Raw genomic sequence first — 18,028 nt, forward strand, 5'->3', positions numbered from 1 at the left:
TTTCTTGACGTTTGAACATGAGTGAACATTATCTTTTACTTGCTAGCATAAACACACTTGACCACAAAATGCGTATATGACCTTTAAGAGATAAATACATGCAATAAAGGTCTTCTGGTATCCTTGTCTGGCTCAGCCCCTCTCAGATCTAACTTGCACTATGGTTTTTATTTGGAGTTAGATGTTTGCTTATATGAAAAAATAGGCCTAATAATAATTTTAACCCCCCCCCCCCCAAAAAAAAAACAGTGTGTGAGCAAACTCATGAACCAGAATACAAGATGGTACGTTTTGAAGACTAATTACTTTTGAAAGATATACTAATGGGTATTACTAATATTTTTATTTTAATTACCTTTCCAAACTTCTCCAAAGTTACCCTCTCCTAGTTTTGTATCTAATGTGATGGCATCTCTGGCGATTTCCCATTCATCTGGAGTTAGACCGTTGGTCTGAGGTGCCTGTCGGGCTGGACTTGACCGCAACAGGCATTTGTTTCCCTTGTCTGCATAATGTTCTGAAAAGAATAAAACATGGCGAAAAGAAAAAGTTTATTTCATACAGTAGAACTATTGGCTAATCCGAATCTTTCTATTTTAGAACGGGCAGTATCAATGTTTCGTTATATTTGCCAGATCTTGGACAATCTGAGGCATCCGTCACCCCCATGGTTCCATCGCCTCTACCCCCCCCCCCTTTACCCTAAAGTATGAATACTGAATTAGTTTACAAGATAACAGTTCAATGTGGGTTGGTTAGACCCTACAGATATAGTTTGCATATAGGCTATAGACTAATTGTTAGTGGAGAGAATAGGCTACTCATTCTACCCCACCCTCTAGATCCCCCACTTGTCTTTATATGCATACCCTATCCACTTATTGCCCACCCCTTGCCCCCCACCCTTTTCCTCTACTAATGATTATTTTCTTTTATCATATTTCTGTTCAGTTCGATAATTCATAATTCTCACGCAACAGATCCCAGATAAAATATCTTGGGAAAAGTGACCCACCTGAATAATATACTATATTTACCCACCTGAATAATTTGCTGTGTTTACCCACCTGAATAATATGCTGTGTTTACCCACCTGAATAATACGCTATGTTTACCCACCTGAATAATATGCCATGTTTACCTACATGAATATTACGCTATATTTACCCACCTGAATAATTTGCTATGTTTACCCACCTGAATAGTGTGCTATGAGGTTCTGTACGGTATCAAACTTTCGATTTTCTTCTCTGTAATACTGTATGCCGCCATCATTATCTTTTAGGGGATGCACTCTGATGTTGACAACTTTAACCGGTTCGTGCACTTTTGAAGTTCTGACAGATATGACGTAAACACCTTGAAGAACACGGAGAGTAAAAAATCAACTAATCATATAGGCATATAATCATGTGCAGCTGCATATATCCTTTATTAAACGGTTAAATATGGATAAGGTTTGCACGAAATTTACTGTTATTGTAATCTATTCATAAAAGGCCAGATTTCATCTGAAACCCCAAAGTAATCATTTGGGCTCAAATAAATTAATTGATGTCTTCACGATTGAATTTTGTTTTGAGTTTTGTTCAAAATTAACCAATATTATATAAACAAATTCCACTAAATCGTAGCCTTGGACTTTGACCAATTCGTATCAACTAAAATAGTTATTCAAAGAAAGTACAAAATCTTGATAAAATACACATTTTCTGTATTTTGCATTTGATTAACTTTAATATGAAGAAGTGCTTGAAGTTCTATTATGACTTAGAATATTTAGGCTTGCTAAGGTTGTCGTAAATTTGTAATCAAATGCAAATCACTTCTTAAGATAATTGACGTCACATTTCATCTGTCTAAAAAGATCTCCCCCCCCCCCCAAAAAAAAAAATGTCAATAACTAATAATATTTTTCTTATTTCTTTTTTTTTGGTGGGTGGGGGGTCAAATATGTCTTTCAAACTTTACCTTTGTTTTATTCAAGATTTATATGCAGTTTCGAGCAGGCTCGCATTCCATTGCTTGAAATTATACCCATTTTAAAGAAATTAATTAATAACTTAAAGAACAAACCTGTTACTGTGACGCTGTCTCTCACGAGAAACGTTCCTTCTTCTAAACCTGGTTCACTAAGAAGTTTAAAACTTTCGTTGCGTAGAATTGCGCCAAAGTACCAACTGATGAAAAATATGGCATTAAAACATTTTCATCTAAACATTCCTGTAAATTACAATATCTCATAACAATAAATGTTGACAACACTTGGCTCTGGGTTTTGTATGCATTTCTAAAAATAGGTTATGTTCCTATTCCACATTATGCACATTTTCACAGCTGATATAATTACCTCCATATACCTACTACTACTTGTTCGTATTATTACTTCCTGCCCCGGTAGTTTCATTTCCTGATAGCTTGTCAACTTTTATCATGGATATTTAAATCAGATAATGAATATTCATATCGGATAGCTTTTTGCACAGACTTACTCTTCAGCTAAAATGGACTTGACTCGAGAAACATAGTTGCTTGGAATATAACCTTCTTGTTGTGTGGAGAGATTCTTGGCATACCACCAGCCGATATCACTGTACAGGGAAGAAGAAAGATAAAAATTAATTAATAATTAATATGTATGCAGAGTTTATATGACCCAACAATGTCATTCGAACAAGTTATGATACGAAAAGTTCAAAACGTTTCAAATATTTATGGAATCTAAATTGGAGATACTTTGATAGTTTCTATACTACTAAACTTCACTGGAACACTTAAGGACTGCCTTGTTCAAAATGTGTCATTTTAACAAGAGAGTACTACCTGTAGGCCTAATGAAAATATTTTTAGCGCAATGACATATGCAATACTCAACATGTGTTAAAACCATATTTCACATTTATGCATATCCAATAATCATACCATCATAATATAATCTCTGTCGTAAGCGATACATCATATATCACACAGTTGTTTCAACGTTTTTAAACAAAATAGTTACGCTACGTTTTTTGCAAATTCATATTTCTTGCGATTAAAGCTGTTGGAGTTTTACCAAAATGTGGGATACCACCCCTCCTCCCGCCCCCACTTCCTCCCACCCATCCTCCCGGATAAGGTACTTCTAAGCAAGCTTTTGTTTAGGTCATACGTTATTTGAAATCATTTAGATGCGCCGACCCCAAAATTCACCTGAAATCTGTGACATGTAAAATGTCATCTTTGTTAAAAGGAACATCTCCGTCAGTTCTCTGCTCGTAATCATAAAGGGCTTTGTACAGATTTCTGTCATCTGTGCATAGGAAAGAAAACAACAACGAAAAAAAGGGGGATAAATTTCAAGAAAAGGAAACATTAACAAAGGTCAGTCTCTATATACTCCTAGCATCAGAATACTAAATTTGATCAAAGTATTCTGACATCGTATCCTGCAAGGTTTTTAAAAACCGTCAAACTTATTCCCAGATGTGTTGCATATAGTTTTGCTAGTTTAATGATGTATTTAGAATCGAAGTTGCAATTCATACTCCACTGGTAATAAGGACACGGTATGCTGGGTCTCTCGGAGCATAGATTTGACTTTCAATCATGATATCAGTGGACAGTATAGCGACGTATTAGCATTGTAAATGCATCTATCCCTACCTGTCTGGTTATCATCATAGTTTAGCATGATTGTTAGGCTATATCCCATAGTGCATTTCAACCAACAAACGAACTCACTTCCTACCGACATATCCTACAGAAAGTAAAACACTTTCTTGGATGTTTACAAGCGAAGGTGCTCATAATTGAGTGCTTGGTCGTCCGAGTTAAATATGGCTCAATAAATAATTATAAATAAATATTTTTTAATGCATATTCATAAGATACGTAAGCTTATCAGCCAATCCTCACGTGACAGTATTTCTCAAGAGAACTGTTTTGTACATAGTTTACTATGTCGAGCAATGTCATCTTGCATGATACAGCCCAATGAATGACGTATCTTGTGGACCGGGAAAACCCTATGGTTAGGGTTAACCCCTAGGGTTGATACCTGGGGGTTAACCCTAACCTTAACCCGAGAAATACTGCATCACATGTAGTATCATACAATACCCTACTTCTTGAGGCAATGCAACTTGCCATATTATTACGTGCCTTGAGAGAGTTTATTGTCGTTTCCTTCTTGAATGAGTTTAATTATTATTTTAAAACACAAAAGTTTCAAAACAAACGTGATATGCATGGGGCCGTGCATTCTCTAGACTAAACGAAAGTGAAAATTTATTATTATTAAAAATAAAAGGTGAAAGAGAAAGATGTCTCCAATGTTCCATGAATCCATTCACATCCTGAAATTATGGTGTTTTATCCACTTTCTAACATCTCCTTGTTTCTACTGTATTAGGACAAGCAGCGCACGCCATGCAGGCTATTACGATGGGAAATCTGCAGTTTACTAATGTGAGGAGGGGGGGGTTCAAGCTGTAATTATATACCACTGATATCCCATGCAACAGTACCCCCCTCCCATCCCCTCCCATCAGTCTCTCTCCATACAGTAACTAACAATTTGTCACACAATGCCATGTTAGTCTGAATCTACATATGGTTATGAAATCACGCATTAGAATCTCCGGAATTCTATTCCTGATTGACAATTACTGGTGTGATTCTTGAATTATCTAATGGCAAGTGATGATATTACGCTGGGCATCTGAGATTGGTTGTATGTTGGTCGTATACCATGGAGGTAAAACCTCCATGGTCATACGTACGCACCTCACCAGGTCTAGTCTGAGCATCATTCAAAAGTACATCCCTTATCTATTAAACTTAATCAATCAATTCCATGAGAATGTAGAGAACAATGAAACGAATGACACTCTACCATGCTCAAACTACATTCATCAGACAACAATAACAAAATTAAAACTATAGGTCTAGTTTCGACTTTTGTCCCCATTAATTTAACATTTAGTCAAACTATTAAAACAAAAAGAACATGGAAAAGCAGTCTCAGTTACAAAAATGTCAATAAACCGAATTCAGCACAAAAGATGTAAGGGTCGGGTTGTGGTGGGGTGGTAGGCTGGTGGCGGTAGAATCGCATTTATGAGGGGGGGGGGATACCAGAACATGGAGGAATGATATTTACTTCTCTTAGCAAAACTCTGCATGGTGTTTAGTCTTGTTTATATTTTCTGGGGGAGAGGGGGGGGGGGGTTGTACGGAAGGACCGAGATAACGAGCGTCTATACTCCAACCCTGATCATTGTTTCTGTGTATGTTCTCAGCCATAATGGGCTATTTGAATACAAGTTATATGAAGTAAATAAAGAATCTGCTCAAACACATAGCTTCATTATTTTACATTCGTTACAAGACTATAGTCGTTATTCATCCACCTTTTACAACTCCCACCGAAATGGTCTATAAAAGGCTGTTTGCGTTTAGTTTGCCGATTTCTGGGAAATATCTGAAGGGTGTTTCAACGGCAACTGTGAACAGACGGATCCGGCACAGTGACTATCGAAACTTGCTGCAGGAAATATCCAACTCTTTTCACAGCGCATAGATTAGTATATAGCATACCGTCTTGTCTATATTCCATAGAAATGGATAACGAACTATGGACGTGTTACAAGTATTTGAGAGTCTGCTATCAATCACACGATTACGTCCGGGCAATGTTTCCTATAGTAACACCAAATCTGGAAACATATAGCCGACTCCTGCTGTTAAATTTACGCAACCCAGTATCGGATAGCTCATTAAACGTTGGCAGTGTATGTGTGTTAAATTGCAATAAAAGTATGGCATTGTTCTCACGATTGTGTACATTATGGGAATTATTATGCAGAGAAAGATAATCAAAAGAACGTATTTCGCGGTATAGGCCCAAATAGGTTCTCGCGGTAGGCTATACCGTATCGTCTAAGCAACCCATTTTTAATCACAGCTACGCACGTTCATTTGAGATTGCTACATGCTGAAAATATTGAAGACAAACGTTTTTGCTGGCTACCATATTTAAAAGGGCTTACATGTATACATTTTATTTCACCCCTTGTAGAAACCAGTCAAGTTCATTGCAAATGGTCCAAATCATAATTTGACGAAATAATTATTGTCCCAAAGTAAAAAAAAAAAAAAAAAAACCAGAAAGCTAAAAAAATAAATATCATTAAAGTGAAAGGAAATACCGTACCGCAATAGGTTTTCTTCATTATGATGAATCTATTTGAGAAATTTAATAAAGCCTATATTGTTGAATCGGTATATAGTATAATTTGATTTACCTTTTCACGTTGAGTTTTGGTTATTTAATGGCTATTCATTTTTAACTGATGGGCAGGTGTTTAATTTTGATAATTTAGAAACTAATTTGGGATGCATACAAGTTTTCAAAAGGAATTGGATATCAATCTTATATACAGAAAAGCGTCCAAGAAATTTGCTAATGTGGTTCGGTGACATCACACCTTGTTTGCTTCAAAGTTTAAATCTTGCACTACAGTGTCCTAGAATAGATTTTCATATGCATACGATTACATATGCAATATAATGCGTACTAGAAAAGGTACTACGCTAGAATAAGAGTACCGACTTACAAACTCTGTAGCGACAAGCTAACACTGACACCCTAACAATAACTCCCTTACACTGACACCCACACAATAAAACTCTAACAATAACACCCTAACAATATCCCTGACAATAACACCCTAACATTATCCCTTGACAATAACACCCTAACACTATCCTCTGACAATAACTCCCTAACACCGACGCCCAAACAATAAAACCCTAATAAATACTCCCTAACACTGACACCCTAACAATAACACCCTAACACTATCCCTTGACTATAGCTACCTAACACTGACACACTAAAAATAACACCCAACACCATTCCCTGACAACAACTCATTAATACTATCCCCTAATAATAACACCCTAACACTATCCCTTAACAATAACACCCTAACACTATCCCCTGACAATAACTCCTTAACACTGACACCCTAACACTGACACCCTAACAATAACACCCTAACACTATCCCCTTTCAATAACACCCTAACACTATCCCCTGACCATAACTCCCTAACACTATCCCCTAACAATAACACCCTAGCACTATCCCTTGACATTAACACTATCCACTGACAATAACAACCTTACACTGACACCCTAACAATAACACCCTAACACTATCCCTTGACAATAACACCCTAACACTATCCCTTGACAATAACACCCTAACACTATCCCCTGACCATAACTCCCTAACACTATCCCCTGACAAAAACACCCTAACAATAACACCATAACACTATCCCCTGACGAAAACACCCTGACACTATCCCCTGCCAATAACTCCCTAACACTAACCGTGACAAATTGTTTGTTTCATATTCCCAATTAAACTGAACATTGGACACAGTAGTTAGCTCTACTCATCCCCAAATCGGTGACTGAGTCAACTTTAGTAAGTATGAAGTGATGTCATTTTACTGGCAGGGAAATCCCCCGCAGTGGTCCGTAGATCTCTTATCTCAAAAGTTCGTGTCGTACAGTATAATGCAAGGCTATACTGTACCTTAACCTATTTAAAACAAAAATTGAACAATGAACAATGGTTGACATTACTTCCTTCTACGATAATGCAAAGGTATCTTTACACGCTATAATACAAGACTGACCTAAACCAATCAGCGATTCCTGTCATGTGTCAAATCTATATTGTCTTTATGCGGTAATTTCAAATTCCTGTAAGGTTCCTCATCAATTTTTTCCCGCGATTAAAAAGTAGATAATAAAAAAAGTTATATGAATAGTTTTGTTTGGGTGTTTGTGTGTATGTGTGAATATCATTCCCTAGTATACTTCACCCGCCCACGTTTACTGCGTCACACATATATATGTACATTTGCCTGTAATAAAGGACACATAACAATCCTACCGTCTCATGGAGGCTTTCTGTTCTAAAACTTTGGCTGGAACTTGTTTGAGTTGTAAAGTGGGATTGCTAAGTAGCATACAAAGTAGTTTACAAAGTTGCAACATTTCGAAGCTAAGCACCATCAGTTTTACCAACATTTCTCACTCACCTTAAATCCCTCCCCTTGACAACATAACAACTTAGCTTCCAGTACAAAACAATGATGGCTACTCCCCTGCCCGTACCCCTTCTTTCCCATTGCCCTCCCCACCACTCCCCCCCCCCACTCCAACCCCCCACTCTCTCTCTCTGATGCTTTGTGCTAGTGTGTATTTTCTTAGTCGAATTTCAGTGACGCTACTCAACATTATGGGTTCTCTTTCGTCATTGCAAATTGGGCTCTGACAGTCAATTTTGATCCGATTTTGAGTATATGGCTGGGAGAGGGGAGGGAGGGGGGGGGGGTTAGGACTTGCCAGTTGTGTGAAGAAGTGAGAAATGATTTGCCTTGACAGACAATAGTTAATGATCTAGTGGCTAGAGTCATTATATCAATATCACTGATATCAAAAGGACAGGTATGGAGATAATTTGGGAATTTTTTTCAGCAAACTTACACAAAAACAGAAATGAAATTTTTGAGGATTAGTTACATTATATAAAGTGAAAGGTGTCAAGGTTATTTTGATCATTTTCAACTTTTCCAGGGACATAACTATCAGCTCGAGAAGAGCAGAGAACTTATCTTTCGTGTGTATTTCGCCAAGGTGAAGGAGCTCACAATTTCAAAGTGCCTCACTAGTGCCTTAACCGGGCAAAACATACATTCCAGGTCCGTCCAACCCTTCATTTGAACTTTGTCTCGGTGACACCGACCATGGTTCTATTTCCGGGTTGTTCCTGCCAAAAACCGTAATAAAGGCGCCGGGGTGGGGTGGTGAGGGGAGGGGAGCATATGGTGCCTTAAGGTTGCATGGGTTGTAAACTTTTTATAGGACTGGGTATGAAATGCTCTTTGTAGTCACATAAACATAACTTACGGTAAGCGTGAAATAATTCTGCAAATGTTCGAATACTGTTTATCTGATATTATCAGAATTATTGGCCCCAAGCATGTGATCCTAAGAAAAAAATCAACAGAATTTTCAACTAGGAACCAAATTCTGTTCCAATTTTTTTGTACAAGTATAACAAGTTTTCATGGATATATACTCTTATTTCCAAAATGGGGAATGCGAAAGTGTCCAACCTGATCACTCTGTTTAAGAGGAGGCAACTTCAGTCTGTTATCATTATGTGTAAGCTCATGCTAATTAACATCTTAAAAAGAGCGAGTTTGTTATCTATGTGTGAGGTTTCACTCTACGTAGAAAACTGAAATCATTCGTCGAAAGTTCGATCATTCTGAACATTCTCCAGAAGTGAAATCTCACCTTTATTTTGGGAGGCGGTGGAGGTGGGGGAGGCGGGGGAGGCGGGGAGGCGGGGGAGGCGTGGAGGTGGGGGAGGCGGGGGAGGCGGGGAGGCAGGGGAGTCGGGGGAGGCGGGGGTTGAGGCTGTAATGGTGTCGTCATAGTGCTTACCATATTCGGTAGTTGATGGTTTGGATATGACCTGGTCTTGCCCTTTGTTTGAATTCTGATTGGTTGGATTTGGATGGTAGACATTTGACGGTCCTCTGTCTGGTCCTTGGTCGGACATTTTGCCCGAGGGAGGAGGACTTATGCCACCATCATTATTCTGTTTCGATCCTTTGCATCCCATGCTTCTGAAATATGAAAAATATAACGAAAGTCAAACAGTGATATCTGGTCATATACCGTCGTTAAAGCTCCAAAGCGGTTGGAAAAACTCCCTCGAACTTCTACTTTCTTCGTTGTCATACAAGTGTTCGACATCTCTCCCTCCGCCCATGCCCCCCCACCTCCCCACCTCACCCTCATAAATATGTTGAATAGATACAGATACAGAGTACCGTGTTTTAGAGTTTCAGAGAAAATCCCTTACATTTTTGAACATAGGATATTTCTACGAAAAAGCAAATCCACAGATTGCAATAAAACGTTTGTGGTAACGATTCCTGGAATGAAATTAAAAATTCCCTTACTTTTCCGGCTTAGTCTTCTTTCGAAGTTTTAATGACCGCAACATCACCTCCGTGCGTACCCTTTATCGAATCTGCGAAGATAGAAAATGTAAATACATAATCTATTTGTGTTAAATTCCTTTACTATCAGTATTTGTTGGCATCTCTATTTCTCCTGCTCCTCCTCCTCCTCCTCCTTCTTCTTCTTCTTCTAATTCACCTTCTTTGTATCTTTGCTCTGTGACATAATAAAGATGAAACTCTACCTGAAGTCATATTATAGCAATCCAATGTACACTCATTTTGGCTTGCTAGAAGCGTGAAAAATTGGGATAACCGAGAATTCTCTCAACTTGAACACTTTTCAGGTTTTTACACAGTAATTAACCTCGATATATAATGTATATGTACCAAGCAAAAGAGAAAGAAAATTCCCACGTTATGATTTACTCCGACGTACGACACTAAACAATGAAAGCGAATTAATAGTTTGATATTGACTATAGGCTCTTAGATTGGTCTATATCCTCTAAATGAAACCGGGTACTGTATCGATATGTACCGAGTTGGCACACATTATCTTTATTGGAGTAATAGCATGCACGATTAGTTTCTCTTCTTACGTAGTTAATACATCAGCCTTTCCCCGGCACTTAAAGCAGCTTTCCTGCATTGGAAAATGTTTGATTTCCATGATCTACCGAATATCACTCAAATTATGGTTACAATTTAGTTAAAATTGTGTGACTTACCACCTTCATACACCCATATAACCCCACCCCTCACCCTTGAGAGTTTTCTCCAAATTTAGGATAATGAATTAAATGCGATTATCGACATGTCATCGTTAGAATGATGAACACATTTAAAAGCAAATCGAAGAATATCCATGTTGTTTTTATATTACTGATTACTGATTATCTTTAAAAATTAAACGTAACTACACTCAAGTCATTAAGTTTGAATAGGCCTATTGAAATTGTAACCGATCGTAAATTATCATCAGAACGGTAGCTTTTACGTGCCCGCTTCGGCAATATACAAACCCAAATATAATTAACGAAATATGTTAGTTACGTTGGTTACACTTGTGATGATACGGATCATACCTCATACAAATCTCTGAATCCATTTAAACATAGATAACATAGGCCTTAATTTACATATAAGGCTTTGGGCTGACTTTTTCAGGAAAATGTCTCCGCAATTTCTTGTTTGTAATTTCTACGAGACGTCGTGATTTACATTAAACAAGGAACACAATGTCTAAACAATTTTAGCGCTGGTAGTGTTGAACATCATGCGGGCGTGATATGTGTGTGTGGATGGGTTGAGGTTGAGGTGGGGCGGGGTGGGTGGGGTGATTTTAGATAATCGCGGCTTGCGATATTCAATAGAATATACTTAAGTTAGTCGTTTAGACTATGTAGACATTGTTCTTAAACACTGCAAAGTGCAAACTATGTAACATCCATTTCTTCAACTGTTAAAGTATGTTCAACTTTGATAATAAAGTACTATAAACAATGCATGCTTTACTTGCATCAGGATGAACAGCAAGATCTCAAGCCCATCTTCATAGTTTATCCAATCCATAAACCTCAACGCGTTTATGTTTAACCATTGCAACAAAAAAATATAGAAACCTCAGCTAAAAAAATAAGGAAAAGAAGACCGCCACGAAAACTGCTTATTAAATTTTGAGAAATAGGCCTATATATATGAAGACATGAGCCTATATATATAGGCCTATATATATATAGGCCTATAAATATAGGCCTATATATATATAAAGACATGAGCCTATATATATAGGCCTATATATATATATAGGCCTATAAATATAGGCCTATATATATATAAAGACATGAGCCTATATATATATAGGCCTATATATATATAGGCCTATAAATATAGGCCTACATATATAGCCCTTTATATAGTCCTATATATAGTCCTATATATAGGCCTATATATATATATATATATATATATATATATATATATATATATATATATATATATATATATATATATATACATATATGTATATATATATATATATATATATATATATATATACATATATGTATATATATATATATAAATATATATATTTATATATACATATATATATATATATACATAGGCCTACATATTGATTTTTAACTAACATTACATGATCATAACATTACTAAATTCCTTTAATCTGAACATGTTGACATTTTGTAAACACCAACATGTTGATATTTCATGAACCTCAACTTTTTGATAATTTACTTTTACCTTATGTGAATTCAACAATAAAGTCGACCATATATAAGAAAGTAATAAAATGGCAAAGATTTAAATGATTTACCTCCTTTTAGTGCACACAACCAATTTACAAATGTCTTACCTTTGGCGATGTCCTATTTTAGCGAATAAAGAAACTTCCAGTATCTTTCAGGGATAACACAACACTAAATCAAGTCCCTTACGGTCGTGGTCGTAAAAGAGCGTTTTTAAGCTAGTCCCGTGCGTTCAGCTATGTTCCTATATGTGTGATGTATGTGTGTATTAACAGGTTTAGAATATCTTTGTTCGTTATAGCACTGTTCATGGCGCACGTATACACACACATATACCAAACTGTGCTTTTACTTGGTCGAACGGCGGAAGTTGGGATTCCGTTATAGATAGATAGGTAGATAAATGTTTCATATGAATTCCCCTAATCAGTTCGTCAAAACCTACCTGCAAACGATTTCAAAGAAATTAGGAAGTAAGGGCACCACAATTATAGCATCGACTCGAGATGATGTCTTGGGTCATGGTTCATGGGTCGTGGGTAATGGGTCGTGGGTGATGGGTCGTGGGTGATGGGTGATGGGTCGTCGGTGATGGGTCGTGGGTGATGTGTCATGCGAGTTCATCGTTTCTTTGCCGGTTGAAAGGTTGGGCACCAAACGGCACAAGTTGACATACATTTTGTTGACAATTGTATCGATATTAAAGTGGCGTTAGGACCCAATGGGGAGGGGGAGGGGAGGGGAAGGTGGAGGTCAGTAGGGGATCAAACGTTCAGTCAGGGGATTTCTGACAATCAGTCATTGAATAATTTGACCATTCCTCTAGGCCCAGGACGCTCTTTTATTGTGAATTATGCCCAGCTCCCTCACTCCCCCCCCCCCGCCTTCCCCTGCCTATAATTACACTTGATCACGTTTGTAACAATGTTATCTAACCTCCTGTAAGATATCACATTGATCTTGTCAGGAAGTATAGCCAGTGCTTGTCAGCAAGCATATAAAGTGACAATAATAATTAACAAATATACGGCCGGCTACCTCTCATGAGTTAATAAACTATATGATTCTTTATTACATGAGATCCATAATTTACATTTGTTTTACTGCGCATGCACGTCATAAAGTGCCGACTCGTAACTATAAGGGTACTTAATCAACTTGTAATTAGAAAAGAATATCAGGGGAACAATTGAGCTATTTATAAACGGTTACAGTAAACTTGTATCCACTTAACGCTACCATAATAGTGGAGCTACGATACGCTAGGTTTCACTCTATACTATAAAGTCAGGCGCCAAATGTTATGTTTTGCATTACGAACGCTATCCACCAATAGTTCTTGTACTCGTTTAAAAAGTTACATCATTTGTAATACGGCGGTATATAAGCAAAAGAATGGGCATAGCAACTGCCGCGTGACGTTACATAATACCCCTTTGCCAACATCACCGACCGGCTCTGACTCACCCCCTCCACCCACCCCCCCCCCCACTACCTCAGTCGACAACATAAAGCTACAAAAGTAGAAAGATAAGGTTACTCAAAGTGTTTATTCCAACTGAGTTATAATTACAAGATATTTCGTACGGAACATTTCCGTTATTCTAGTTTGGTCACATCGTATTCTTTAGGATATTTAGACGTACGTCATTTGTTAGTTCTTTCTTCATCTCTTTCAACATTTAAGAGGTTTTATCTTCTTGTTAATTATACTAAAATAAAATAAAACTATTAGCAAACTGCTTATCCACTAGAGCGCCTGTGTAAGAGAATGTGTAGAAGTAAGTCCGGGCCTGACGTTTCGATCCTAGCAGGGTCTTCTTCAAAGGCTAAATGACAAGTGTCGACTATTCAAAGCTAATAGACAGTATTTATACTGTCTATTAGCGAACCTGTCCCACCCACATGCATGTCATTTCGGCCAAGTACGTTGTAGTCTACTATATGTGTAACTTCCCAATGATCTCTCGTCCAACATAATAGTACAGTAGTCCGCTACCAAGAATGGTTCTTCACTGTAGGCTATAATACAAAACAAATGCATGTATGCATGCAAGAATAAACATGCAGGAGCATATAATGATCTTTACCCACATTCACCTCTGATAAGAAAAACAAACAGGGTTTTGTTGGATTCTCTTGTTTAAACTTGATGTACCGGTAGGTTAATATGGTCAAAGTGAAAGATACGATGTACCTTACCGGATACGTGCCACAGAAACAACATAATGTAGGCTATAGGCTACGTATACAGTACATACACATATACATACACACATATATATATATATATGGTACAATAGTGTGTGTACGTGAATGAGTTCTTTCCCTATACATCCTTGTTAGCTCAACTGCAAACTTTAAGCTGGGCTGCCATCGTCTGCCATTTCGTCAGTTTTCGTGAGTTCGTCAATTTTCGATTTGGCTGCCATTTTGTCAGTGGTTTGTGTCGGAAGTAAGTTCTCATACATGCGATCATATTTTATAAATTTAAAGGTCATGTGTGGGCACGAGAGGTCATTTTCTGACAACTTAAAAAATGCTAACTCCTCCTAGAGCGTTATTCTGCTGAAATGTTGTGGAGTTAATGTTTGAATGGTGGTTAACCAAAGTTGTTGAAGAAAAATATTGTTGTGGTCATGTGAGGGCCCAAAACAGGGCATTCTGTAAAGCTTTTAGCTTATGATGACAGTCAGGGTCGTCAAAACCAATTGAAAAGTGCGGGGGCGGGGGGGGGGGGGGTTAAATGACTGTAGGCCTACATGGATAAAACTGAAGGAGTGTGCACTGATGGGTTCCAGGGACGAAGCCCGGAAGATGGGTGGGTGGGGGGGCAGGGGCGGACTCACATCTAGAAATGTGTTTGGTATGTCTGATCCCTAACTTGAAATATATTTTAAGAAAAGTCACATCTGACATCGATTAAGAAAGACTTATATTTTTAACATCCGGGTGTAACTTATAGGGCCTTTATCATGATTAATCAAATTGAAACTTAAACAGTCTTAAACTTTGCACTCAAGAATGCTATACAGATGTCCACAACATGCACTCATATAGTATCATAAGCACTATTAATATTCCTACTTACGTCTTAACATATAGCTAAATCTTATTACAACACAAATCACGAATAATTTAATGTATTAGGGAACATATCAACTGTATGTATATGTTGTGATTAATATTAAGTTTGAAAAAGTTTTTGGGCGACAACATGTTCAGAAATGATACAGCGTCAAATGTTTGATTAAATATTTTATCATGTTATTGTGAAAAGCTCAACATGTTAGTTCTGATAACATTGTCACAAACTGGCAGATGCACTTCAACGCACATTGCTACATCGTTGGAAATCATTAGACTATCGCCCTCTATCGCCCGCCTCTCCTGTCAAACATCAAGGCTAAGTTTGAATTGTATGTCTCGAAGGAGGAAATATAAACTGTTTACTCTTGTCGGTGTATATATGATGCCAAAACTGACATCAGATGCGAGGTGGTTGGGGGTTGAGTGGGGTGGGGTGGGGGTGGGGTGGGGTGGGATGGTGTGGGGATGATCTCCCATTATCCTCACCATCGTCACTCGTGAAGTAAACCGTCAGTCGGAGGATTGTTTTTAATCAAAATTATTTTATGATTCATGCCCCTAACTATATCAGTCGGGGGAAATTGAAATTGATCTCCTCCCACCACCCGCCCTCCCCCACTCCCCCATGGCCAGCACACACACGCCCGCTCTTGAAATCCTGTGCAAGTCCCTGAACGTGATTGCTCTAAGCAACGGACCACAAAAAGCAAAACAACACTGCTGGCAATTACGCTCCTTTAAAGGCTTCCCCACCCCCCCCCCCCCATTCCCTATTCGTACATCTCTTCTTTTTCATCAAGATTGTCACCAAGGATAGATTATTTTTGTTTAAGGGAAAAGGAAGTTTTCTTAGTATTTGAAACTGTTCCTGCATATATGATCGGGGTGCCTATAAGCCATCCTGTACCAGTTTACCAATGTTTAGCTCAATGTCACATATATGGCGTGACAACGGATATAACCTGGCTCATTTTGCCGCTTGGCCTTCTTACACCGGACTTTAGTTTATAACATGATGACGTCACTCTCTCTCTCTCTCGACTCATTCGCATCATATTATATTTACGGTACAATCGCTATTAGGTTTAGCTCATTGATGTTATATCTCAACTGGCATTCATGTTATCAACATTCATGCATCATATAGCGCATACGTTGTGATCAACATACAGCAGTACGGGACGTTCACCATACCATCCATTATGTTGCTGAGTTTCATAAATTTTGTCCAAATTTCTCGACTACACTACGTAGCTTAAACGTGTGTGGCAATATACATACTAATAGGTGCAAAGTAGTGAATCTACTCTACAACCAACATGTACAGTAATATAATACTTTGTTATGATTAGATCCCCCCCCCCCCCCATTCCTCCTATAAACACATGCCCATGGCAACTCCGCACTGATTCAGTGAGCGGACTTCTTGTGTTCCTCAGCTTGCTTTGATACATAAGCTTAGTTAAATAGTCCTATATAGGCCTAGGCTACCTATAGACTAAATCATTCCCCATTAAAGGGTTACACAAGGTTTAGCAATATATGGAGAAATGCATCGCATTTTCCATACAAAGTGTAAGATTAGGCTAATAGCCATGACAATAGTTGCTTCAGATGTCAAAAACCCCATATACTCTGCAACAGTCGGTATGTATTGTTGCTCTATACACACACATTAGGATCTAAGCACGTAGTATTGTCTAAGTAACTATATCGCTGTTAATTACTATGGCACTTCCTTAAAGAGTGGATAACTCTGTCCTGTCTTGGTAGTCTGGTCTAGTGTGTAAGTATAGCATAGCCATCAATACGTGTGCATACATCACACGCTTATTGTCACATATCGGCTTTCAACTAACGTTAGCCTATAATTAGTGAGTGTAAATACAGCTTACCGATTAAAAAATCTCCTTACAATGTAAGTCCACTAAATATCCCGCACTTAATCCGTCGGAGATAACAGTTTTCCGAATACAAGAAGGAGGCTTATATGGTTTATCCTTGTACACTCAGCTTGGCGTGTATTATTCCTTGGTAATGAATGACACAACGAACGCGCCAAGGCGGTTGTGACGTGTTTCTCAATAGAGGAAAAGAAACGCACCAGTGATGCCGAGCTCACTAAGAAATGTTGACACTAATTTTTAACACAACCGTTTAAAACATCATATCATCTAAGCACATACGACCACACACTGAAAAGTAAATATTACCATATATATAAATATATATATATATCTCCTTTTCATGAAAGTTAAGTCTGTTTAAAGTATCTCTTTGGAGATCCGGCTTTAGGAATCACAAATGATTTCGAGTTGGTTAGCATTATGTTTGATCTCTAGAGCAAGGCAAATACGTCACCAAATCAGAACTAGTATTGTTCGATACAGAATACAAACGCCTACAGGGGAATTACGACCTTCCTTGCCGGTTTCGAACCTCTGGACATACAATCAGCGTCCATAGTCTAGTGGTTAGGGTGTCCGCATATAAAGGGGGAGGCCCGGGTGCGAATCCCGGTGGAGGCTGGAAGTTTTTTCACTGTTCTGGATTTTCCTTCTCATGATATATATATATATATATATATAAATGAAAACGTAATAATGAGAAGGAAAATCCATATATATA

At 37.9% G+C, this 18,028-nt stretch overlaps 1 protein-coding gene across 7 annotated transcripts in view; it reads right to left on the reverse strand.

Moving 5' to 3' along the window:
• Nucleotides 1-18,028, reverse strand: part of LOC139973861 (tyrosine-protein kinase STK-like) — a 43,423-nt gene that overhangs the window by 15,558 nt on the left and 9,837 nt on the right. For 3 of the 7 annotated variants that reach the window (XM_071980739.1, XM_071980737.1, XM_071980736.1), the window contains 7 exons: nt 10,041-10,111; nt 9,517-9,701; nt 3,193-3,292; nt 2,493-2,591; nt 2,077-2,180; nt 1,198-1,359; nt 356-517 (listed from right to left, as the gene is read on the reverse strand). In XM_071980739.1, the coding sequence (XP_071836840.1) occupies nt 356-517; nt 1,198-1,359; nt 2,077-2,180; nt 2,493-2,591; nt 3,193-3,292; nt 9,517-9,701; nt 10,041-10,084 (856 nt within the window). In that variant the 5' untranslated portion in view covers nt 10,085-10,111. Of the gene's footprint in view, nt 1-355; nt 518-1,197; nt 1,360-2,076; nt 2,181-2,492; nt 2,592-3,192; nt 3,293-9,516; nt 9,702-10,040; nt 10,112-10,285; nt 10,478-12,417; nt 12,575-17,295; nt 17,567-18,028 lie in introns of those variants that run through there. The other 4 variants (XM_071980741.1, XM_071980738.1, XM_071980740.1 and 1 more) reach the window with 4 other exon arrangements.

This window comes from Apostichopus japonicus, chromosome 9 (genome assembly GCF_037975245.1).
Source record: "Apostichopus japonicus isolate 1M-3 chromosome 9, ASM3797524v1, whole genome shotgun sequence".
NCBI lineage: Eukaryota > Metazoa > Echinodermata > Holothuroidea > Aspidochirotida > Stichopodidae > Apostichopus > Apostichopus japonicus.